The 24416-nt window shown below is 41.9% G+C and overlaps 2 protein-coding genes across 6 annotated transcripts in view; one reads left to right on the top strand and one right to left on the bottom strand.

Moving 5' to 3' along the window:
* The window catches only part of MYH15 (myosin heavy chain 15), a 48002-nt gene extending 38165 nt beyond the window's left edge, over positions 1-9837 (top strand). For both annotated transcript variants that reach the window (XM_039732809.1, XM_039732810.1), the window contains 8 exons: positions 2539-2731; positions 3403-3606; positions 4617-4742; positions 5139-5309; positions 5811-5915; positions 7158-7253; positions 7768-7905; positions 9691-9837. In XM_039732809.1, coding sequence (XP_039588743.1) covers positions 2539-2731; positions 3403-3606; positions 4617-4742; positions 5139-5309; positions 5811-5915; positions 7158-7253; positions 7768-7905; positions 9691-9708 — 1051 coding nt within the window. In that variant the 3' untranslated portion in view covers positions 9709-9837. The remainder of the gene's footprint in view (positions 1-2538; positions 2732-3402; positions 3607-4616; positions 4743-5138; positions 5310-5810; positions 5916-7157; positions 7254-7767; positions 7906-9690) is intronic.
* On the bottom strand, positions 14-24384 carry HHLA2 (HERV-H LTR-associating 2). Of its 4 annotated transcripts, none has more exons than XM_039732814.1 (8): positions 24233-24384; positions 20379-20472; positions 18965-19285; positions 18256-18516; positions 16184-16474; positions 14081-14175; positions 12924-13193; positions 14-1178 (listed from the first exon to the last, which is right to left on the bottom strand). In XM_039732814.1, the coding sequence occupies exons 2-7, from the start codon at positions 20440-20442 to the stop codon at positions 13167-13169; spliced, it is 1059 nt and encodes a 352-aa protein (XP_039588748.1). In that variant the 5' UTR covers positions 20443-20472; positions 24233-24384; the 3' UTR covers positions 14-1178; positions 12924-13166. The 4 variants fall into 4 exon arrangements, with proteins under 4 accessions (XP_039588748.1, XP_039588747.1, XP_039588749.1 ...); XM_039732813.1 differs by lacking the exon at positions 14-1178 and adding an exon at positions 10344-10540 and having other exon boundaries at positions 10661-13193; XM_039732815.1 differs by lacking the exon at positions 14-1178 and adding an exon at positions 10344-10540 and having other exon boundaries at positions 10661-13193; positions 24243-24363.
* Positions 24385-24416: the final 32 nt, after the last annotated feature.

Genomic DNA, 24416 nt, shown 5'->3' with positions numbered 1-24416 from the left:
CTGTGCAGGAAGCAGCATGTTTCTTAAGGGAAAAGTCTGAAAAGACTGGGACTATTCTCAGAACCCAAGCCAGTTAAATGCACCACAGGTAGTTATGCCAGCACAGGCAGATAATGTCTGTACCAGCAACCAAGACAGCTCTATCTGCCAAAGGCTAGCCCTGCCACATTTCCTTTGCTCAGTTCAAATATTCCTGTCAGATCAGTCTCTGACAGTGTACCATTAAACCCATCATGCATAACACACTGCAGTTGTAAAAAAGCTGGCTGGCATAATCAATTCACAGCAGACCAGGGCCGCTAACTCCGTATGTTGACAGTATGGAGATAAAGAGGTCTAGAGAGCTGCCATCTCCTAATCCTGTGTGGGATGGCTGCCTCAGAAAGGGACCCCCAGGCAAAAATCAGCAGTACTTGCCTCAGTGGTGCTCAAACCCATGTCATCCGAGGGCATTTAGTTAATTTATGCAATTAAAGCTACACTGAGTGTGGGAGGATGTGAGGAGATTCTTGTTATGTGTACACCATTTGGATAAGCAGTGAGAATTGCAGATGTGCAGAAAGTGTGAATGGAAGAGGAGAGGAACTTGCTGGTAAGATGGATTGTTCTGGTTTGAAAGCAAAACTAGTGAGAATCTCCAAGTCAGAAATACAATTTATTAGGAAAAGGGGAAAGAAAACCAAAATACATGCAATGATGCAAAAGAAAAATCACTGACAAAGTCAGAATACAACCTGACACCCTGTTGGTCAGGGTGCTGATAACAATCCAGTTGGATTGGTGGCTGCAGGCCTCCTGGAGTGGCAAATGTGGTTCTGTTGGAGCAGTGATCCTGTAGAAAGGGTGTAGTCTTCCTCTGAAAAATCCACTGGAAAAACAGATGTGCCCCTGGAAATTGAATGGAAAGACTGACTCTCTGTCCTAAAAACCCCAGATTATATCCAGGTGGGGATGCCTAGCTCCTCCCCCCTGGACAGAGCATCTCACAATGGGCTGATATCATTCTCTGAGTCATGTGGTGGGTCCATTAAACAGAAATAGCTACTGCAGGGAGTAATCACTGAGTCATGAGGCAAGACATTGATGGGCCCATTAACAGGAGATAAGGAAAAACCAACGCCCTTCCTGGTTTCCGCAGCTCTTGAGGATGGGAATGGAATATATCTTCAAATTGTAACCTAGGACATGGATAAATAGGAAAAAATAAAAAGCAATTAAGTGAGAGGAGGATGGTGTCTTTTGTCTCTCTCCTCCCACCCAGCAGAAAAGCAAGTCTAAAGAGTTATACCCTTAAGAGGAGGCCATGCTAGCCTATGTGTCTGTGCAGTTATTCAGCAAACTTCAGCCTTGAATTAGTCAGTGTTGTAATGTCATTAATTCAAGAATCATGTTATTGGTTATTGATAGGCTAAAGGATAGGGAAGGGGAAGTCCAAGGCTCATGCTGGCCAGCATATCTAGAGGGATTGACATGTTAATTGCTTCAAAACCAAGAATATTTTGTCCTTTTCACCTTCTGGTGTCCTGCAGATATCTGGATTGCAGAGATCTCAGGACAAGCTGTGCTAATCAGTGCATTTTGCTTCAGCTTCACAATAAGTGTTCAGCAGACATTGTGCTGATTTCTGGGAGTCTTGGGCACAGTTCAATATCTTGCTGAAGCAATAAAGCCCTCAAGTTTTCTCTTGTTGACTTGGTGATTTCCCAGAACTCCTACACTTTCAGCAGAACTTGGCCAGCAGTGAAATCAATGTTTCAGTGTGTGTTATATTCTGTGCTTTGAGTAACTTTTTGGTTGTAAGAAAGCAAAACTTTCGTTGTAGGATTTCTGTTACAGAATCAATAAAATTAGGCTGTTTGTATCTGCTTTGTCTTTAAATTGACATTAAGCTGCCTTTCCCAGGGGGACCAGGCTGTCAACTGGGTGGGTTTAATGACTTCTAAATTTAGATGTCCATAACACAGATTTGTATGAATTAATCATTCCCCTTATAATTAGCACAAGAAAAGTTTTTTCAACATCTATTTTAAGACACAATAAATTGTAGCTTACTATAAAGAGCACCTAGAGCTTAGAACGTAGCCACCTACCTTCAGTTTGTTTGATCCCCTTCACTAATGCCTTCAGCAAAAGGCTGAGATGTAAATCATTCCAGGAAATTATTCAGTAAATATTTTATGAAGTGACTGTTGGGCTGGAAGTGCTTCCTGTCAGATTCAAATCCATACTTGCTTATGTTTACAAGAGCTCTGAGAGCACTCCTTGCACTAGTACTGACAAAGGAAGCCCAGAGGAAGGGTGTTAGAGGTGACTTACAGATCAGGAGTTAGCTGAGGGTGTGAAGCACACCAGCCAGTTAGACAGCAGTGAGGCACTGCAAACTATGCATTCTATGTGTGAGTGCTACCTATGCCACTAGTTAGAAATACACTATTTCTGGAGGGGAGACACTTCAGAAAATGAAGCACTGCTGCAAGTACTTCTGTGTCCCTGAGCAGAGAGGAAAATCATTCCATTCACCCTTCATGTCCTTCTCAGGAGAAACCAGCAACGTGCCATAGACTCACTGCAGTCCACCCTGGATTCTGAAGCCCGCAGCAGAAACGAGGCCATCCGGCTTAAGAAGAAGATGGAAGGGGACCTCAATGAGATGGAAATCCAGCTCAGCCACGCTAACAGGCACGCTGCAGAAGCAACCAAGTCAGCACGAGTCTTGCAGACACAAATAAAGGTACTGGTGCCCCCCAAGCACGCAGCAGTACTCAGGGGCTGGGTTGCCTTAGCACAGACCAAACCAGCAGTGGTGATGGTAATTAAGAGAGAAGCTACTCCCAACAATGTAAAGGGAAAGCCTTGGTGATCATGTCTGACATAAGAGAATACTGAAATGTGGATTTCTTCTCAGACATGCATACAAGCTAGAAAAGATCCAGTCATAAAAACCTTGCTGGCTGCAGCCTCTTGAAGGGGCAGAAAGCTACAGCATGAGGAACTGAAAACCTGTGATTTTCTTGTGAGCTTGCAAGGCTTTTAAAAGAAGCAGAGACCAAGTGGGTTGTTTGGAGTACAGGGACTGTGTGTATATTCAGCTTTGTGGTTTGTGTCAACATTTGTAATAGCCTAAAAAAAACCCAAAAAAAGTGTTTCTTGCCAAGGCACCTCTTCTGTTGTCTCCTTTTCCAGAACCACCAGCTCTTGTAGATTGGAGAACACAGATTTTTTTTTTCTCTGTTGCATCATATACCATAAAAGCTATTCAGCTTACAGTTTGGAAGTGAAATAAAAATATAATAAATTTGAAAAGCACTGAAATTCTTGAGGTTGATCCCAGGTAGCTGCTGCAATTTGTTTCTCTGTGCCTCTGACAGAGGCTTGAAATGGGGTTGTGTTGCTTTATTTTAGGAGCTTCAGGTGCAGCTGGATGACTCAGGACATGTGAACGAAGATCTGAAGGAGCAGCTGGCAGTCTCCGACAGGAGAAACAATCTTCTCCAGTCAGAGCTGGATGAGCTGAGGGCTTTGCTGGACCAGACTGAACGGGCAAGGAAGCTGGCAGAGCACGAACTGCTGGAAGCCACTGAACGTGTGAACCTGCTTCACAGTCAGGTTGGCTTTTTCTGTGCCCTCTCCCTCACTGGTTAACCTGAGCCTTCTCTGTTGATCACTGACACTGTTTGTCCATGGCCACCACAAGTCAGACACATCCTGGCATCCCTCCAGAGGAAAAATGCGGCAGAAGAGTTAAATCACTCTGGGGAGGTGCCACCTGACTCCCAAGTTAGCTGGAACAGATGATTCATCCAACTACTTTAAACAGCTTCCAGAAAAAACACTGATGGAAAATAAAAAGAGTAAATTTGATTTCTTTCATTCTTCCCTGCAGTAAAACAAATTTCCTACTTTAGTTGAGCCATGTCCTGGACAGTGAGGTGTTTCTCTGGAGAACAATGCTGCTTTTGTGATGTTACTCAGCAGTGTAACCCCAGGGCTGGGCTCTCATGACAGGAAGATGATGCAGGGCAGGAAACCACAGGAACCCACCTGCACCAAAGTGCCCTCTGTGCCTGTAGGTCTCCAGTGAGATCAGCCTTTGGGTGTTGTCCAGGTGGACACTGCCATTTCTAGGGTGCCATGGAGGGGCATGTCCTGACTTAACAGCATTTTTACTACAACCCAAAGCTTCTCTTCACCAAATGATAGTGACAAAGAAATGAAAATGTGCTAGAGGCTGGCAATGTTTTGCAGTATTTTCTCCAGCCCATTGATGACATTGTTTTATTCACCTCAGTGGCTGATTAAGGATCATTAATTTACCAAAATAAACAGCCTTATTAATTCTTTTATTTCAGCCTATTGCTTATTTTTTTATCTAAATCAAAATCTTAATATTTACAGCTTTGAGAATATTTTTAATATTTCATCAGTTTGAAACTACCTATGCTAGTCAAGGCAGCCCTTACCACATACCTGGGTCTCCATTCCCAAATATTGCTCTGAGTAATTCAGAAGTGGCAAAAATCAGGAAGCCTTGGTGTGCTATGGTATGTAGAGGAATTGTCTCTAATAATCACTTTTCTTCCTTTTCCACTATTCATTTGGGGAAAACTTAATAAAAGAACACAAGCCTGATCAATCAAAAGAAGAAGCTGGAGGGTGACATTTCCCAGATGCAGAATGAAGTGGAAGAATCTCTCCAGGAGTGCCGGAATGCAGAGGAAAAAGCCAAGAAAGCAATCACAGATGTAAGTAGTCTGGTTCCTTGCTTACTTCTTTTCATACCACAGCATCTAAGGACACTGTAGTATAGTGAAGGTCACAGGCTTACTTGCAGGCAAGTAAACAAGAACCCCAGTGGTTCATAGGGATAGAGCACAGGGATAAATAAAACAAGAAAAAGGGAGAAGTGGAATCTTAAATAAAAGCATTACAACAGAGAGGGGGGAAAAAGGCCTCCAAGGTTTTTCTGTCCTTCCAGTTTCTCTCTCCAGGCAAGATATGCACACAGAAGGTATTCTGTGGAGCTTTGCCTACAGCGAATATCCAAATAAGGGATAGTTTAGGACTGATCTTCCACCATTTATTCTAAATCATAACCCAACAGCATACGGGATTTCCTGTAAAATGTGGTTGTTTTTCAGGCAGCAATGATGGCTGAGGAGCTCAAAAAGGAGCAGGATACTAGTGCTCATTTAGAGAGAATGAAGAAGAACATGGAGCAAACCATTAAAGACCTCCAGAAGCGACTGGATGAAGCAGAACAAATAGCTCTGAAAGGTGGCAAGAAGCAGATCCAAAAACTGGAATCCAGGGTAAGTTTGTGATCCAACTTCAGACCACAGCCTTCTGCTTATAGAATTGGCACCAGACCAGTAGCCTAGTGCTGCCTGAGAAGTTCACAGAGGCAGAAGGGGTAGTATGGACACTTTCCTCTGTTTCACAAAATGCAGGTGAGCAGTTCTTGGAGGCATGCTCCCCCTTCATTATCCATCTATGAGCTGCTGACCAGCAGATAAACAAAGCCCTTAATTAATAAAGAATTAAAAGCCCCAGCACCTAAAACCAGCAAAAGCGTCTCCCAATGCTTGCTTTGGTTAGACTTTTTTGGCCTTTGCACGTCTGCACCATCACATGTCTGCATGATGGTGCAGCTGGAATACTTTTATGAAAAAACAGAGTGGAAAGGTGACATTTCAATCTCTTCCTGAAATTTAACTCTATGGAGATACCTAGCATTTCTTGAACTGTGAACCAAACTACGTACTGCTTTACATTTTTGTAGCATAATGGCAAGGGTTTTTCCTTTTTTGCAGGTTCGTGAGCTGGAGAATGAACTTGAGACTGAACTCCGCCGCAATTCGGATGCCCAAAAAGGAGCCCGCAAGTTTGAGAGACGCATAAAGGAGCTGACTTACCAGGTGTGCAGAAACCACCAGGCAACTGGCAAGACACATCATAAACAGCCTCAGGGTTATAGTGAAGGAGTATGGATGGCCTTAGTCAGAGCTTTCTGATTGCTGGAAGCTTTAGGCACAGGAGGAACATCTCCCTCTGGCTTCCATCACAGAATGCTTTGGGTTGGAAGGGACCTTGGAGATCTTCTCATTCCAATGCCCCTGCCATGTGCAGGGACACTTTACACTAGACCAGGCTGCTCAGAGCCCCATCCAACCTGGCCCTGAACACTTCCAGGCATGGAGCATCCACAGCTTCTCTGGGCAACCTGTGCCAGTGATCATCATCCTCTTGCCAGATTTGCTGTAACTAATGTTAGAAAGCCTCTGTTGCTGGGGTTTGGACATTTTTAGCACAGTATTAATATGGAATAGGCTTCAATGACTGTTTACAATGCAAGGGAAGAAAGAGCCCAGCTCCCTTTGAGCTGTGCTGCTGTTGCTAAAAGGAGCCAGAAGGACTCAGGTGGGCAGGGTATGCCCTGCTCAGCGTAGGATTGCTGAGTCCCAGGGCTCTGACACCTATTATTGAGCAGCAGGGTCCAGTCTTGAGCCTCCTGCAGGTTTGCTAACAGCTGCTCATGCTGCTTGGCCTTCAAAAAAGGCCTGCAGCACAGAGCACTTATCCTTTTTCTTTGAACAGCATTAAGAAGATAAACCCATCCATCTGCCCTAGGAGATTATTTAGCCTCCTACCTGTTGTTTGACTTTTGTATGCAGAAGCTGAAGGTTGTTTTCTTTGAATACAGTGTGCAGGCAGAATTAGCTGATTCCTCTGCTTATGAAGCATGACAGCTTAAACTAGGCTTTTTTTACCAGAAATGCCTGCAAATCAAACTTCAAATTATGCAAATTACACAGTTCTAGGCTCACCCATATCTGCTTCAATATATAATGACATGCTTTAAATGACAAGCATGCTCCTCACCCCCGAGCAAGGAACTCTGCCTGTGTGTATCTGCATACCTCTAAAGGTGTGTGCACATACTTCTTTATATACATTTATATTTACATATCTATACATGGGAAGGACACACATCTTCAGTGATGATGTAGAAATTTTTTTCATGTGTACACAGGACATGGCTAGTTTGTGCTTTGAGATATTAATTTCTACAATATGTATGGCATCCATAATTATTGTATTGTGGTAGATGCTTTAAGCCTTTTTACTCTATCAACCCAATTAATGGTGTTTTGATACAGTCAGAAGAAGATAAGAAGAATCTTGCCAGGATGCAGGATCTGATTGACAAGCTACAATTAAAAGTGAAGAGTTACAAGCACCAAGCAGAGGAAGCTGTAAGTAACTATCTGGGCCTTTTTACCTTTCAGAGATGTATTGTTCTAAACATATCCATATGTTTTATCCTTAGAAACTTCTTGTACAAATACACATTTTATGTCCATAAATAATTATTTTCATATCTATATAAGCCCTGCACATAAAACTGTTTTTATATTATATATAAAGTAAAATATACAGATATGTGTTGATTATATTTAAGAAAAAGTATTCCATTTTATCCTAAGACTACAGTATAATTTGCAAGAAAAGGGAGGAAAGGAAAGAACAGCCCCTCAGCCCCTCCTAGCCCCTCAGAAGACACGGTGAGAGCCTCTCAGTTCACTTAACATGGAAAATGCCACTAGAAATATCAACTCTGTAAAAACAACAATCTTAGCTCTGCAGGAGGCAAGTGGTGCCCATACAGCTGTTACCTACTCACGCTGAGCACTTTCCATCCCACTTGAAATTAAAAGCTTTGTTTCATGTGGACAGGAGGAAATCAGCTGCGCTCTTTTTTCTCAACAGGAAGCTCAAGCCAATCTGTACCTCTCAAAGTACAGAAAACAGCAACATGATCTGGATGATGCTGAAGAAAGGGCTGAAATAGCCGAATCTCAAGTTAATAAACTGAGGAGCAAGTCAAGAGACATTGGCATGAAAAAGGTATGGTCACACTGTATGGGGTAGATGTGAGCACTTAACACACAATAATGGATACTCTGTATCTGTTACATCTCTGAAAGTAGTGTAGACTAGGAAAAATTATTGGGTTTCTACACTTGTTTTGTTTCACTCTGCCCTTTATTTTAATATTAAGGTAACCCTGTAGGACAGCAATCTGAACCTTAGACAAAATATATTCTCTGTATTTTTGTTGTCGTTTAACCTCTGTTCTCAGCAGCAGAACTGGTGATTTGGTGGGTTTGGTTTGGGTTTTGGGGTTTCTTTCTGCAAAGGATATTAAAAGACTCCACCTTTTTCTCTCCCTGATGATGTAGATTTCTACGTATATAGTAGAGCCTGGGTATTACCACATTAGCAGATATTTTAACATTGCTCTTTCAATGACCTTGTATTGATTGGAAGAGCTGGATGAAAAGAAAATATTGGTGATTAGTCACTTAGGTGCTGGGAAGTCATTAGTGATTAGAAATGTATTTGTGGTGTTTTTCACTTGAACTGAATGGTAGCAGAATAATGTTGGTGAAACTAGAAGGCACTTAAGGACTTAGTCTGGAACTGAAAGCAAACTTATCTATGGTTGCCTTGTGGCAAAAAAGAGTGAGGTTGTTACTTTTAGGAATGATAGAAAGAGGAGCTGGGTCATTGTTAAATCTATTTAATTTGCAAGTTTAATAAACTTCCATGCTTAACATCACAGAGGTTTTATGGAGTCAATAGCGCCCAATCTAAGAAAGGGAAAAAAACCCTTTTACACTCTTAATTTCTGCTTTTGTGTTGGTCTAATGAAATCACCTTTGCCTGATATAAATTACTGCTGCTCCACCATCCACGGCAAAGAGACATTAAAACTACCTGAATATCTGGTTTATCACACATTTTTGTACAATGGAAGAAGTACCGTAATGGAACCACAAAAGATTTGAAGCTTTTAAGGATAAAAAATTTGTACAGATTTTTCTAAATTATTATACCCCTACCAAAAAAAAATCAAAACCAATAGAAATTACTTTAAAGATTCACAAAGCCGTGGCATCACACAAATACTGAAATAGGTACACCATGAGAATAATTTATTTTTTAAAATACTGTTAAGGTTGCTGTTTATTTCCTGTACCTTACTGGTACCCTCTTTCTGCTTCAAACATGCAGAAATCACAGAAAAGTGGATGCCTGTTTTTGCTAGTCAGATGCTGTTTGCCAACACCAAGTGCAGCTCTGGCAATGGAGCAGAGTGTTGCAATGCCAAAAGACGAGCTCAGTGGTGCACACAGCGGTGGCAGTGCCACAGGAAGGGTCTAGTGGCAGCGACTGCAGGAGGTGCCAGGAAACACATTCAGGTGGAGACTACTGTCCCAAAAATCACAACATCTCCTTTGGGGAGAGAAGGGCACTGTAGAGACTACTTTAATCCTGTAGCTTTAGAAATACCTTGTCTACTGCTACCAGTACCCATTTTCTGGATAATTTGGGGGGTGTGTGTCATTCAGAGCATTGCCATCTATTAAGAAAGGGTTGTAGAAGTTCTCTGCCATCAAAAGGATCTATATAATCTAGAACAAGGACAGGATACCTGCACTGTTAGCTGGAATAAGATGGCAAATGTTGGCTAGACTGCTGCTAGTCTATTTCAGATACAGATTATTTCAGGTAATACCAGGGAACAGAAGCATTAGTGCAGCTTTTGCCACGTACTTGTGAACTTACATTAAAACCTCTTGACATGTCTCTTTTTAACAGTTGCATACTATCTCAATTGCCTTTCAGGTTCATGAAGAGGAGTAAAAAAGTCCAAGCTGACAAATATGAGAAAACACTTGACATAATCAGGCACAAATGAAAGCAGATGTAGAAAAAAATAAGCACTTACAGAAATAAACATCAAGTGAAAATTCAAATAGACTGTACAGCATATGACATTCATTTATTTGTGTTTTTATTTTGCCAAGCCTTAGGGATCAATAGAAGATTACCTCTCGCCAACAGTCAACTTCATTATGTTGGAACAAATCCTAATTAGCAGATCTCTGACAAAATCAAAACTAAGGGCAAATCCAGTTATGCTGCACACCCTCACATATTTCATATGCAGACTGTTAAAGCAGCTGTCCTGGTTTATAAACAGTACTTCACTCTCTCAAACCACACTGCCACTCTCTTGCTCCCCCCTCTCCTTCCCCCTTCCCACTGCTGGAATGGAGTTGGGAGTTGAAAGCACAAAATGTGAAAAATCACGGGCTAAGAACAATTTCCTGGAAACAGCAATGAGATCAGAAAATTAATAGTAACAGCAATGATAATAATTAAGAGTTGAAAGCACAAAATGTAAGAAATCATGGGCTAAGAACAATTTCCTGGAAACAGCAATGAGATAAGAAAAAAAAAATTAATAGTAACAGCAATTATAATAATTTAAAAAAAACTATACAAAAGAGAAGGCGATGCACATGCAGAAATGCTCACCATGGACCCCTCCTTGAAGGAACTCCTTTTACCACACACAGTCCCTCTCCCCACTCCCACACCCAATGAAGTGGGGTTCTGGTCATATCCCCTCATGGCTATTGCAAAAAAATCCCTGTTCCAGTTAGGACCAGGACAGCAGCACAGATTAAACCTGTGGAAGGGACAGCCCTTAAAGCTGGAAAAACCCCGCTTCCATTTGTCCTGCCTGTAAGACCCTGAGTTTTGGAGAAGAGAAAGAGTTCCATATGAACAGTCACAGCACAGATTAAACCTGTGGAAGGGACAGCCCTTAAAGCTGGAAAAACCCCGCTTCCATTTGTCCTGCCTGTAAGACCCTGAGTTTTGGAGAAGAGAAAGTAAAGAGTTCCATATGAACAGTCAATATTTATAAGCTTCCACTACCACCAGTTAAGGGACTTCTCTTTACCAGCTGCAGGACAGGCACAGGAGATGGTGTCAAGGGACCCTCCCTGTGGCTCAGAAATAAAGAATTATCTTCAATCTTTCTTGCCTTTAAACAGGGAGCTGGTCTCTGGTGGTTTAACACCAGCCAGAAAATGAAACTCCAAATAAGCCACTCCCCTTCCCCCCACCCCTTTCTGGTAAGAGAGAGACAAAAGCAGGGACTGGGGGTTGAGATAATTTACTGAAAGCAAAGAGCAACAATGTAAATAACAAAAGTATACAAGAAGAGATGCTTTACCCACACAAACATGTTCACCACTTCAACTTAGTTCTATGTGGCTACTGGGACAAAGACAAGATGGCAGACACTCCCCATAGGTCATGTCCATGTGGTCCCCTGGGACAAGGACAAAATGGAAGCCATTCCAGTGCTGCCTGCTCCATGTGTTTTTCCAGACTAAGACAAGGTGGCAACCATTTCCACACACCATGTGGCCCCCAGGACAAAAGCAGGTGGGGGAGGCTCCCACTGCTAACATTTCCTATCCCTAAGCCCAAGACAATGGAGAACAATGATGGATAAACCCCCAAAAGCTGGACCATGGCCCATTTTCCAGACCGCTGTGCTAGGCTGTGTTTGGCAGCATTCAGCTTCTCACACCTCAGTCTGCCACTGTTTTGTTCCCCACAGCTGCTCCCACTTGGACACTTCTCTGCTCCCCCACCACTGCCAGCCCAGCGCACTCTGTGGGGCTTGGACTTCCACTGTCGACAGCAGACATGGTCTATAAAATAAAATACTAAATTAAATGAAAACCAGTAAGCTCTCTTCCCCTCACTCTGAAAAAAAAACAAACCCAAAAAACCCTCAAAATTTAGGGATTTCTTCTTCTCTGGAAACTTCTTTGTCCCTTTAGGAAATCAAATTTTGCATGTTGACTTGTCACAGGACAAATGGGAGCTTCACACAAGCCTTGCCTTAGCCTCAGATTTTTGGCAACAGCTTAAATTTAATAAATCACTCTGGCCCGCAGGTTCTAAGGATGGCAGATCAGGTCTATTTAGAAAATGAGTTATTTATTGAACAGACAGGAGGTAACACATGAAAGGTCTTAACCTGAGTTAATTCTGACATAGTATAAAACAAAAGAACTACCAGTAGATTACACAAAACAGTGCATGATATCAACATACCTATATTAAAACTAGCAAAAAAAATAGCCTCCAGAGGAATAACCGCAAAACAGGCAACCCTGCTCTGAGGAGAAATTCCACGTTTCCAGGAAAATGTGCAGAAGATTTCTGATTTGTCAAAGTTTGATGTAGCTTATATAGTTTGTAAAGGCAGGTTCTGTCAGTCAGAATTCCAGTTTGTCTTTACAGATGGTAATCCCATGGTGCCAAATAACTTACTACAAGGCAGCTCTGTCTGGTTTTGGGGGAGTCGGTGCTGGGGACAGCACTCCTGGGATGCCATGGGAAGATTCCTACGTGTAACTCATGGTGAGAGAGTGGCTCACTTTCCCATGATCCCTCACTCCCACAAGCAAATGATCATGTGTCAGTCATCCCCACTTTCTAGAAAGTTCTGTATCCTCAGCTTTGTTATTGGTCTCCCCAGTTCTTGTCACTCCCTTCCTGCTTCTTATTGGTGTGCTCTACAGTACACCATCCCAACTCCTCCCCTGTCCTACCTTCCCATTGGCTGAATTGTACCCTGACCCCTCCTATTCCTCCCCACTTTATATACGTTGTATCCACCTCCACTGACGGGGCTGGGGGTTTTGCCTGTCAGGTGCAGTGTGATCAGCTCCTAGTTCAGTGTGCCTGATTCCCTCACCAGCAGTTGTCACCCTACTTCTTTCCCACCTCCTCCTTTCATCACCTGATCCTTCCTGCCCCTCTCCACGACGTCTGTACCCTTGGATTCTCCTCCAATAAACTCTGGTGAGCTGTCATACAGCGAGCACTCCTGTCTCTCATTGGTGAGGACACATTATTACTACATTTGGGCACAGGCAGAAGGTTGGCTGTGGGAGCTGGACGCAGCGTCCGGGGAAACCCGTTCGGATTTGCGGACACCTCGTCAGGACTGGCCTGGGTAACCCGCATGGTTAGAGTTAACTCACCAGTTAAAATGCAACAGATAAGCTCATGTGGGGGGTGAGATGCCCTGCTCCATGACTTTTCACATACAAGTGTCCATTGACTTTTCTTCCTCCCCATTTGTCCATTAGTGTTGCTCAGAAAATCACATTTCCATGTGGCTCTTACTGTAACTCAAAGGGGGAGGTGGAGGAACTCTTTGTTCATCACCAGTGTCAGTAGTGTCTGTGTGCAGAGAGCTGTTTTCTTCCTGTATGTCAAGGTGTTCATATGACTCCTCTCTTCCTTTTTTTCTAGACAAAATACAAATAAGAATTACTGATGTGTAAAATTAATCCCCTAGTGGGAGAACAAGAACAAGACAGACTCAACATAAAGATAAGTCAGCATTTTCCATTTTAGATTTATCTGAGTAAAATAAACATCCACACAACAGTACAGAAACATTAATGGTTTTTCCATCTAGTCCTCCATCAATGTAACCAGAGCTGAATTAACCTATCAACTGCTCCACTTCCTCTGATTATGATATGTTTGACAGCCCAACATGTCCCAAGATAACTTAATCTTGCTTAAATTGTTTAGACAACTGCATCTAAAAGTATATTATCATGTCTAAAGCATGTTACAACTGTTTAATAAGCAGCATGCAAGTGAATCTCTGTGTAGAGAAAAAAATGAAAAAAGACTGAGGCATAATATTTCAGAGTTTTCTTTCTCATGTATTTTTGCTGTACCTCATGGTACCCATAAAATGTCTCCTGAAGCTTACTAAATACAGACTGTGACAAAATCTTCAAACATTCAAGGCCTGGATTTAGGTACTTCCCTTCAATTTGACTTGGGGGTCCATTTTGAGGAGGTGGTCAGTGGGTTTCAATCTCCCACTGCCAGAATTACCTTTCCCCACTTACTGTTCAGTTCTTTTGACTTTACTGCTGGTGCCCCTTGTCCAGACAGTCTGTTCACCTTGGGATTGCCTTCCTTTCTGTTTTTCTTTAAAACAGAAGATCAGCCTAGCAAACCATGCTAACAACACAGTTGTTTAATCACAACTGTCTAGCTACAGCTACTGATTACCAATTTTTTTGAAGTTCCAAAGTTTGGCTAAAACCCTTATTCAAATCTTGAGGGGCTTGGTATCAACTTAAAAAATAAGTACTCTAATGATTGTACATACCTTGAGATAGCAAAGTACCGCTGCTATTGCCACTGCTATTGCCACTGCAACAAGTACTGCCAACACAACACTTTTCCCAGTGTTACCTGAATTTTCTTTAAAAATACAAGTACAAAAAACAAGTGCTTATTGTTCAATGAATATATCAAAGCTATGATTTTTTTTCTTATTTATAATCTAAAAGGTATGATTTAGGGAGAAAGAAACATTGAAAGAAAACTGAGACACGGACAACAATGTTCAAGTTACTTGACTCATACTGTAAGACTTTGAAGTGATACTTTACTGACGTGTGAATAGCTGAAAGCAGATTATTATATTTAGTTGTGTTGATAGCAAATTCCATGTGTGGTCATGGGACAGGATTTGACAACTTCTTAATACAAGTCCCATTTAAAACCAATCAACTGCCCAGTGTGCTGGTGGGCACTGTCTCCAGGTATGGTGCTCAGTGCCATCAGCACTACTGATTTACAGTAGAGCAGTTCTGTAAATGTTATCCAGCCTGGATCATAAATTTCACGACTCCCGCTGCAAAATCTTTGCAACTTTAATCTGAAACATTGCACAGCTTCATAGTGTAACCACGCAATCCAGGTGAGATGAGTGATAACCATGGATTCCACAGGAGATTAAAGCCTAGGAGAAACCTCTGCACAGCACCAAACTGTCAGAAGAACTGTATGGCTCTTCTACCTCAGGTTGTCTTTCCCCTGCTGTGTCTTGTCCAAAGAATTTGAAAAATTTTACATTTCTCTGGAAACTTCCTATGGATGTCTGGAAAACAGCTAAAAATAAGAGCTGCTAAAACAGAGCATTTAATCTAGTCATTGCCTTTAGCTTGACTTTGTAACCACACGCAGACCTATGTTTACATCTTGTAAATACCTTTAGAAGAGCTTTAAGCTGCAACCCTTCCTTAAGCCAGAGAGATGACTGTAAATCTCTTTTTTCTCCTCAAAAGCTTTCTTCCAGTGGCCCTTGGAAACCCTCCTGATGGCTCAGCAGCTGCTGTCCTATGGCTGCTGTGCTATGGCTGCTATGCATCGTGGATAGCCCATTCCCTGCTGTCTCCAGCCACTTATCTGCTTTCAGGCTGTGCTGAAAGCCACAAAGCTGCTCATCTGTAGTTATTGTTACTTATTCTACCCCTTTTTCTGTTATGTTGTCTCTATTTTTCATGTCTTACAGGCTCGCTTTAAGTTCTCTTCTTTGTTTAGAAGAGCTGCCCTCTATTAGTTCTCAATCTTTTCAGTGATTGTATGTAATTGTGTGAAATGTCTGTGCACTACTGTTGTATGTGCTACTGACAACGAAATAACTGCAAGTAAGATTTCACAGCTGGGAATTTACTATAGCTCATAAAAACACAGACATGTATTTAAACTTATATATCCCCAGGTCTAAAAAAGGCCTGCTGCGTAAAATTAAAGCTTTGGAAATAACAACTGTGTTCTAAACAAGCTTTCTTCTGCAGCGAAACTTATACCACAAGCTTTGGGCTTCCCATTATCTCTCTGCTACATTTAAAGCTATGTTTGCTGTCAGCAGAGCATTTAGGACAGAATTCTGAGAGCCCTGCTGTGTCCTCAGCTAAGAGAGCAGTTGGTGGCAACTGAAGGCTGTTTTCGTAACCATTGCCACAATAAGCTGCTGACTGAAAAAAAACCACCAAACTTCTAGTCTTTAAATAAACACATTTGGTAACTCTTTTTTTCCCCTGAGCAAACAAAAATAAAATATGTCTCTCTTCCACCCAACTGCACTAATCACACCAAATGACACTAAAGTAAGTGCATGTTGCATCAGTGTACTGAGAGCTGGAAAACAGCCATCACTGCTGTCCCACTGCATCCTCACCCAATTCATGTAATGAAGGCTGAAGACATTCACAGAGAAAAGCATCTGCCAGTAGAGCCCATGTCCCCCCTCAAGGGGTATATTCTGAACTCTAGAGCTGTTTCCATGACTAGTTTTTAACTCATTCTCATAGTATTGATTCTTTTTATGTAATGATTATTTTTGAGATTTCTGACTGACTCTTTGGCTGTGCATTGTCCTAACTGGTCCTCATCCTCTGAATTGGAAAGAGTGGCAACTTACTGACGTGCAAAGTTGTCACAGCAAGTTTTGTGTAGAGAGGTGTTGAAATATTACACAGATATTCTCCACTGTCGTCTGCAGTAAGATGATCCAGCCTCAGTGAAAAGTCATTTTCGTTAACCTGGACTTGAGGCTGGTAGGAGAGAGATGTGCCATTGAAGGAGGCCAGGTCTGAGGTCACTCCATTTCTGTGTAATGTCCAGACAACGCTGAAACCATCAGTGCTTGCAGGGTCATGGCCGTGTTCACAAGGAATTATGGTGCTCTCTCCTTCCGTCGTAGTCAGGTGGTCTGAAACACATAAAGAGCTCTCTGCACTTTTTTTGGAAAATACTGTGAAGGTTATTTTGACATTTTGTGATTTTTTTTTTAAGGTTTGATACTACCATGAACAAATACAAAAACATATTTCACTACTTTGATATTGCATTCTAATATCACAGTATGTTTCTAGAAGCATCTGAAGATTTAAAAAACACACGTATCTTACACTAAAAATCTAATTGGCATTGGCAATATTTATGAATATCCTTTTTTAAAAAATTTGACTATTTTTCCTCTAATTGAGGGGCTCATTAATAGAAGTGAGTCAGTCTAGTCTAGGTTACTGTGTAAAACAGCAGGAAATTCTTCATGCTGGGAGCAGAGTGAAAATGGAACTGATCAGATAACTGCACATCTGAAGCAAAAAGATAAAACACAACATAATTTAACTAAAAGAATATAAAGACGGTATGTAGTTAGAAATAACTTTCAGTTATGGTGAACTTTACTTTCCATGTTGAACATTTAACAACTAATAAATAGCTTTAAAAAACCCTTTAAAGGAAGGAGAAGGCAGGTAAATGGAATTAGCAACTAATATATAAATATACTAATATAAGAGAAATTAACATCATAGCACAACTATGGATTTGACAGCAGGGATTTGACAGGAGTGGTGGCTGGCAGTCAGCTAGAGAGGAACATAATAGATTATTTTGACATGGTATAACTACACTTGATTTCTGTGTGTGGGGGTTTAATGAACAAAGGTGTAGGGCTGAAAAATCATGAAGACAAAAAACCCCAGAATTGTACCCCACACTACTATTAGAGAAAAAAAGGAGAGCAGTTTGTTTTCAAAATATTCTGCTGAGGGGTTAGATGGATGCAGGGAAATGCAACTACATCTGTAAAGGAATGTACCTTTTTCTCTTGTGGACCAGGCATAGATAACAAAGAGACACAGTGCACTTGGTAGCTACTATGATGGCATGCTTGAAACCTTCCATATTGTAAACTATTCCATGTAAATTAAAAACTGCGCTCTTATTCTGGATCTTATGCAGTAGGTTAGGAACTGAGAGTGTCTGGATACACTTTAGGGAGTAATCAGGATGATGGAAGCATCCATGCACATCGCACAAAAGAACTGCATTGGTCTTCCTTCAATTAAAAGTATTTCCTAAGGGAGAGGTTGAAAACCCCCATTTATCTACTCGAACTGAATTTCCAATGAAATTTAGGAGGAAGACAAAGCAGAGTTGAAATTTCATAGTCCTGCTTTTCCTTAACTAAAAAAAATTAGTTGCTGTTCACTAAAATGCAAACTGTTTGCTGCTCTCCATTCCCACACACCCCAGCACTCACACTGGTACTTAAGGATGCATGTGGGGAGAAGTACAATGAAAGGATCAAACAGATCCTATGCAGCTACAGCAGCAGGCAAACTTTCACCTCCCTCACAGAACCCACATATTCTCTAAGGTTTCCATGTATTTTGTCCAATGGGCAGAATTTTTTTATTGATAGAGGGTAAAGTTTGTTTATTAGGCACCTCTTAAAATGTGAAACTGATACAGAAAAGATGTTAAGAATAAAGGTAACTTACAGAAGGGTGAGCTAGCCCCTCTCATTCCTACTTCTTGGAAGCAACTTGTAATCCTAACAAATGCATTTCAAAGAGAAAGGTATATCCTTTTCTACTGTCCCACATCCATGTTGCCCCATTGCAGAAAGACTGTATTTCGTTTGACTCTGAAGCCAGCTGTGAAATTCAGTAACAATGGTGAAAGAGATTTCATTCCTACCTTGCATCTTCCATTCAGCGGCCCACACTTCATGATCCAAACGAATATGACAGTAGTAAGTATCTGTCACATTCATAATGTCCTTGTCACTTCTAAGAGAATAGAGAGCTCCATTCCTAGTTTGCTCCCGATCTGTCTCTTGGATGGATATATTGCCCTGTACCCAAGATATAGCTGGTGCTGGATAAGTGAGAAAAGCATAGCACTTCAGTCTCCTTTCTGTGTTTGTATTTTGGTATTCCAGTGCGTAAGAAGAAGGAGCTGTAGATGAAAAAATAATTTAAAAAAATAAATCCTCCCACTTACAAAATGGTTTTTAACTTGAAGTGATTACTCTTTTGAAATACCATTGGGGAGAATGAATATAGCCAAGAACAAAACTTCATCTGTGTTTGATTTCAGAAGAAACCACAGCTACTTACAAGGCCAAGATTTGTACTGTTCTGAGAAGCCACATTATGTGTACCACATAATTAGCCCTTAGAAATCAGGGTGCAGTAGATCATGAAAACAAGTGCTGCACTAAAATTTTCAAATCCTTGTTGCAATATTTCACCAGAGAAAAAAAAACCTGCTGAATAACACCATCAGGCCCAAAAGGTGCTCTGCTGGGTTGGAGGATTTTAGTTCCATGGGAGAAACAAGGAAATCTATTGGTGCCATTCCATTTGTGGTGGTGTGATCCAAGGGTTTTTGATGCCTTACTGACCTTTTACACGTAGCTGCACTTCCACTTCCGTTCGATATTGTGCTGTTCCCACGTAGCAGGTGTATGAGCCCTCATCAGTCATGGTCAGGTTACTAATTTTCAAGGAGGCATTTCCACTAGGAATGTTCTCATGGAAAAGGTGTGTTCTGAGTCTGTAATGTGGATCTTGCTCTTCCAGATGATCCTTCTGCTGGTAGTAACTGTGCACATTTCTGTTCTCTTTGCTCCAGTGAATTACTTCATCTTGCCCAGGTGGGAAACGACAAGGGAGGATGCAATCCTCAGAAAACAGCCCTGTTACTTCTTCCTGTTCCGTAAAACCTAAAGCCCATAAGTACAAATGAGTAAGTTTAATCCAGTCTACAAGTGTATTTCTTCACCTCTTTATCCCTGACAAAAACATGCTCTTGCAGGTGTGCCAACATCTCTTTCATGACTTTTCTGTCACATGAGTCTCTTGGGACAGCAAGGGTGTCCATTCAGTTTAATCAGGATTGTAACACAGAGCTCTGCTCTTTGAACTTCTAATCAGTTAACATAGGAATTCCAAGTAAGCACCGACATACTCAAATCAGCACACTGCCACCTTACCACCTGAGCTTCAAATGTGCTTCCACACCGTGAATCACGTATTGTCCACCTAAGACTTCAAAAGCCTTTTGAGCTGCAGCTTCCTACGTGTTCAAACATTTGCAATGCCCCATGTTACCAACCACCACCACACAGTGCCAAACAGTTGCACCATCACAGGGAAAGAAGACATGGCTCTGCAACTGGTGGGAAGGACAGAACTTCTTGAAACAGCTTTGCCACCACAGACAGGATGAGGAAGCTCTGTCTCAGCCCTTTGAGATAATTGAGGTGTGCATTCCACAAATTGACAGAAGTGGTAACATCTAATTTCTGTCAACATTTAAGTTGGGCCTTGCTAGCATGCAAGAACAATTTTAAATTAATCTTTAAAAAAACTGACTGCATTGACTTAGCATCATCATGTTGACTTCTTGGCCAAGGTCAGACAACCTGTTAGGCTGATAGTGAGTGCCCAGGGGCAGCTGCCTTCTCAGACATTCTGATGCTGTCTCTAGCTCATCTGGCAGAACAATCCAAATGACTTTTCCTTGGTCTTCTCAACGCAAAGTCAGCCAATTTGATGCAAATAATCTTCTGTCTGAACTGAAAAGCACTGCCTGCTGAGCCAGTGGGACAGAAATATTGGCAGGTAACAAGTCTGGGGGCTCATTGGCCACAGCCATCCATGCAGCAAGCTGACAAGCAGTCTTTGGCTTCAGAAGTGTTTTACATTACCCAAAATTGATTTTGATCATTAATAAGCAGTGTTTGAATTCACAAACTCATCTTAATAAAAATTAAAAATAAGGGGCTTCTCCATTATTTTTCAGCCCCAACCTACCCCAAAGTGTAGCACTGATGTAAAGTAAACAGATCGTGACAGCTGATATGTTCTGTCCTTTCATTTCTTCATTAGTTTGTAGATTCAGGTCAAACTGGCAAAATAAAAGCAGGGCAGAAAACCTATTTAAATGCAAATAAAATACATGTCCATATATAATTTCCTTTCTACAGCTTGCTAAGAACTACAGGCCTTTGTATCATACGTTTTGTTTGCCACAGACTTGGTCCAGATTTTTGACATTAAAGTCATTCATTATGTGATCCTACGCATTACATAATAGTGGAGCCCACTCATTACCTTGTAGCCCCTTGCAGATTTATGCTTTATTTTCAATAAATAGAAAGTGTTTACTATCAGTGTTGTTGCAGGGCTAGGGAATATTAATCTTCTTCATTCCTGAACAGGACCCCAAAGAAAACTGGTCAAGTAAAATTTACAAAAGTATGTAAGATGTCCCTTGTCAAGCCTGATTTTCTTTACTTTTTAAAATATTTTTCTGATTACTGCAACATTTGACTTTCTGGGGTGGGAAATTTAATTGCATTTGCAAATACTGCAGATACAGAGAATTTTTCACACTTTTTATACTTTCAAAAATGTGTGCATGGAAATCTAGGGTAGGAATGCAAAGGAGGAGGAGACTCATTGTATCTTTTGTTTTGTCAGACAGCAATGAACTGGAACTTCTCATGCATAACAGAAAAAGAATAACCTTACTGTAACTATTACCTGAGTGGTGCAGTCTTATCCTAAAATACAGCATACCCCAGTGGAGAAATTACCTCATGACTCAAGTAACTTGAAAAAACTTTAATGGCTTTTCCCTAGTCCTTTTTGTCTCCCCAAAAGGCAGCTATAGGTACCATTTCTAACTGGCTTAGCCAGGCTTGCTAGCCAGACCTTTTAGTATGATGAATAATTTTGACTGGTGTCTGAGACTGTGTTTGTGGTGGACATGAATCTTAAATCCCAAAGATTTTTGAGTATTATTTCTTTTGAAAAGGCAGCATGCTTGTTTTATGTATTCTCACTATTCTTTTGGGAGAAAAAACCTGAACAAAACAAAAAAAGAACAGAGGCATCAAAACATTAAATCTGACACAGAACTAGATGTAATGGTAAAATAAACATTTGATAAATAATTTTGTTCCGTGTAAGCAACAATTGCCAGTATCTACCTTCTTTACCTCTTTCATTGGCAAGTGGGGCACATAATGTTTTATTGGATTTTTTGCTTATTTACCTATCACTTCCAACTTGATCAACAAAATATACTGTGCTTGATGTTTGAATTTCAGAAACTGTAATCAGTGCTATATTTCCCTTAGTGAGGGATCTGCCATGTTTAATGACATGTCACCTTTCACTGGCAGTGCTGCTCTGAGAGTAACATGGTTCCAGTGGTACCTCTCTGATGCTTTGGGGGCTGCATGGACAGTGCACACTGCCTCCCACCTTCTAGCTGTGCCCCATAACCCTGCTCCAAAATACAACAGCTACAACTACGTAACTGAAAATTTTCATGTTCAGCACAAACCATAGCTTTGGGTCTTCCCATTAGAGAAAAATGTATGCTGGTCTGTAGAAAAATCTGAGGAGTGTAGATTCTGGCCAGTCTTTTCAGCAAGTTCTGGGGTCTTACAGGAATAAGGTGTGTGTATGCTGATAATTAGATCCACACTGCAAAGTACTGAACAAACATGCAACAAACAAACACCACCTGTTTGTCACAGTGGCACTACCAAGAAGTCATGCCCTAAGGCTTTGTAGTGAAACATCCATATGAAATAAGGTGCACAAGTAGAATTAAGTTCACTGTAGTCACGTTGGTTACTGATGGTCTAGTTTTCAGGAGAATTATTTCACACAGAATCACCACAGGTTCAACTGGAAAGCAGCTCAGACAGGGTTTCTGAGAAGCAAGGCAAGGTGCTAAAAGGCATCTCCAAAGACACTGAACGGCTCAAATAATGGTAGGGGGAATGATGCATTTCCTTGGCCACTACAGGAAAAGAACACATGCTTTCTCTTTCTTCTGTTTATCAGTGACCAAAGTATCCAAATATTTCCTCCTTTTTGAGCTCTGCAGTCAAGCTGAAATCTGACCAGAGCACTCCTGCAGTAAACAGCCCTCGGGAGTGGTTGCTGCTCAGTGCACTTTGTGACCTCTTTGAGAGCAGATACACATATTGAAATATCCTCCTTTCAAACAAATTTTATTTATTTCTTAGTACAAAGGATTCTGATTTATTTCTTTTCAATGCAACTTGGCAACAACACATTTCAAACGTGCACACACTTACCAGGACTGGGAAATACCGTAAGATTTTAATTTTTACCAACAAGCAAACAAGAAAAACAAACATGTAAAATTCTCAAAAAGACACGTCAACCACATACTGCTAAAATCTCCTGCCACAAGGCTACCAGCTTTCTAGCATTCCCTCACTGAGTCTTCAGAGGATTTCCCACAGTAAAACAGAGAAACCATTCTCTGCCTCCCCACAATGAGACCCTTACAACTTAAATGTTAACTCCATACTTCATACTTGTTGATAAATGGAAGAAAATTTTCCACAGTCTCTCTTGCTGTTGATGTTTGCTTCTCTCCAGCTGCACTCTGATCCACCCACATGGCTCAGTAGTAAGCTAACACACAAGTTAGTGACAAAGAAAAAAATTTTAACCCTTTCTTTTGCCTGGCAAACCCAAAGTTCCTGCAAGCTGTGAGAGGAAATGAGTGAGCAGTAGGAGGCTTACAGCAGTCACGATGCCACTCCTAACGCGACTGCCACAATTCTCTAAAGGGGCAGAGTGCAGGAATCTGGCACCGGGACAGAGGTCACAGCCCTGAGGGCTCAGGAGAGAAAGAACGTGAAGTAAAAGTACTCATGACACTCTTCTCAAAAAGCTGGGCACCTGAAACAACAGGCCTAGGGTTGCCTGCAGGGTTAGGTAATTATTTTCGAGAAATATTTTAACAGTGACTTAATCTCTCTGAACAATTCAAGACTTGTCTGTGCCATCTGGTTTATTTTTGGAAAATATTTTAACAGTGACTTAATCTCTCTGGACAATTCAAGACTTGTCTGTGCCATCTGGTTCCCAGCAGAACGAAACGACTGAAGTATTTTCGGGAAGAGGGCTTACAAAAAAACCCAACCAAAATGAAGGAAGAATTGGCAAGAAGGGGTGTGTCCCCTCAAAAGCTCTGCCTGGTGCTGGGAGTAGACAGGTGAGGTGTATCTTGTATTCACAGAGACATTTCAGTTGGAAAAGACCTCTGAGACCATCGAGTCCAACCTCTGACTGATGAACTTCTCAACTAGATCATGGCATTGAGACGTCCCGTCGTTTCTTGAACATTTTCAGGGATGGTGACGTACCTGGGCAGCTCATTGCAATGCTTGAAAACCCCTTCAGTGGGGAAATTCCTCCCAATATCCAATCTAAACGTGCCCTGACACACCTTGAGGGTACAGGACTAGTACCTCTTGTCCTGTTACTAGTTAAGTGGGAGAACAGGCCGATCCCCACCTGGCTACAACTTCCTTAAAGGAAGTTGTAAAGACTGGTATGGTCTTACCTGAGCGGCTCCTCATGGGAACTGCCCTTCACACCCTTCACCAGCTCCGTCTCCCTTCTCTGGGCACGCTCCAGCACCTCCAAGTCTGCCCGGCAGTGAGGTGTCCTGAGCTGGACACAGCACTCGAGGCGCTTCACCAGCGCCAAGCGCATTCCCGAGCTTTCCCACCTGAGCTTTCCCACCCGCTGCCTTCCCCACCCCGCTCCAGGGCACGTCCAGCCGGCACCCGCGGCTAGTGCCACAGCTCCTGGCTGCCCGCACTCACTTTTCCGCACCTCCGGCTGCAGAGCGCCGCACCTCAGCCCGTGAGCCTACCGCCGCCGCCCGCTCCGCACCTGCCGCCAGCGAGGCGCTCCGACGTCCGTCTTCGGGAACGGAGGAAAACTTGGAAGTTGAGCGGCTCCCCTCACGCGCTGAAAGGTGAAAACTCCGCTCGGCGCGGGTTGGCT

Source organism: Passer montanus, unplaced genomic scaffold (genome assembly GCF_014805655.1).
Source record: "Passer montanus isolate IOZ18808 unplaced genomic scaffold, ASM1480565v1 scaffold80, whole genome shotgun sequence".
NCBI lineage: Eukaryota > Metazoa > Chordata > Aves > Passeriformes > Passeridae > Passer > Passer montanus.
The sequence above is the reverse complement of the archived record's forward strand: the minus strand, read 5'-3'. Positions and strand labels throughout refer to the sequence as shown.

Coding starts and splice junctions, on each gene's coding strand:
- HHLA2 (XM_039732814.1), bottom strand. CDS start 20,442: ATGAAAGGACAGAACATATCAGCTGTCACGATCTGTTTACTTTACATC. Junction 16,475..18,255: donor CGCTGAATGGAAGATGCAAG/GTAGGAATGAAA, acceptor TATGTGTTTCAG/ACCACCTGACTACGACGGAA. Junction 13,194..14,080: donor CGGTACTTTGCTATCTCAAG/GTATGTACAATC, acceptor TATTTTGTCTAG/AAAAAAAGGAAGAGAGGAGT.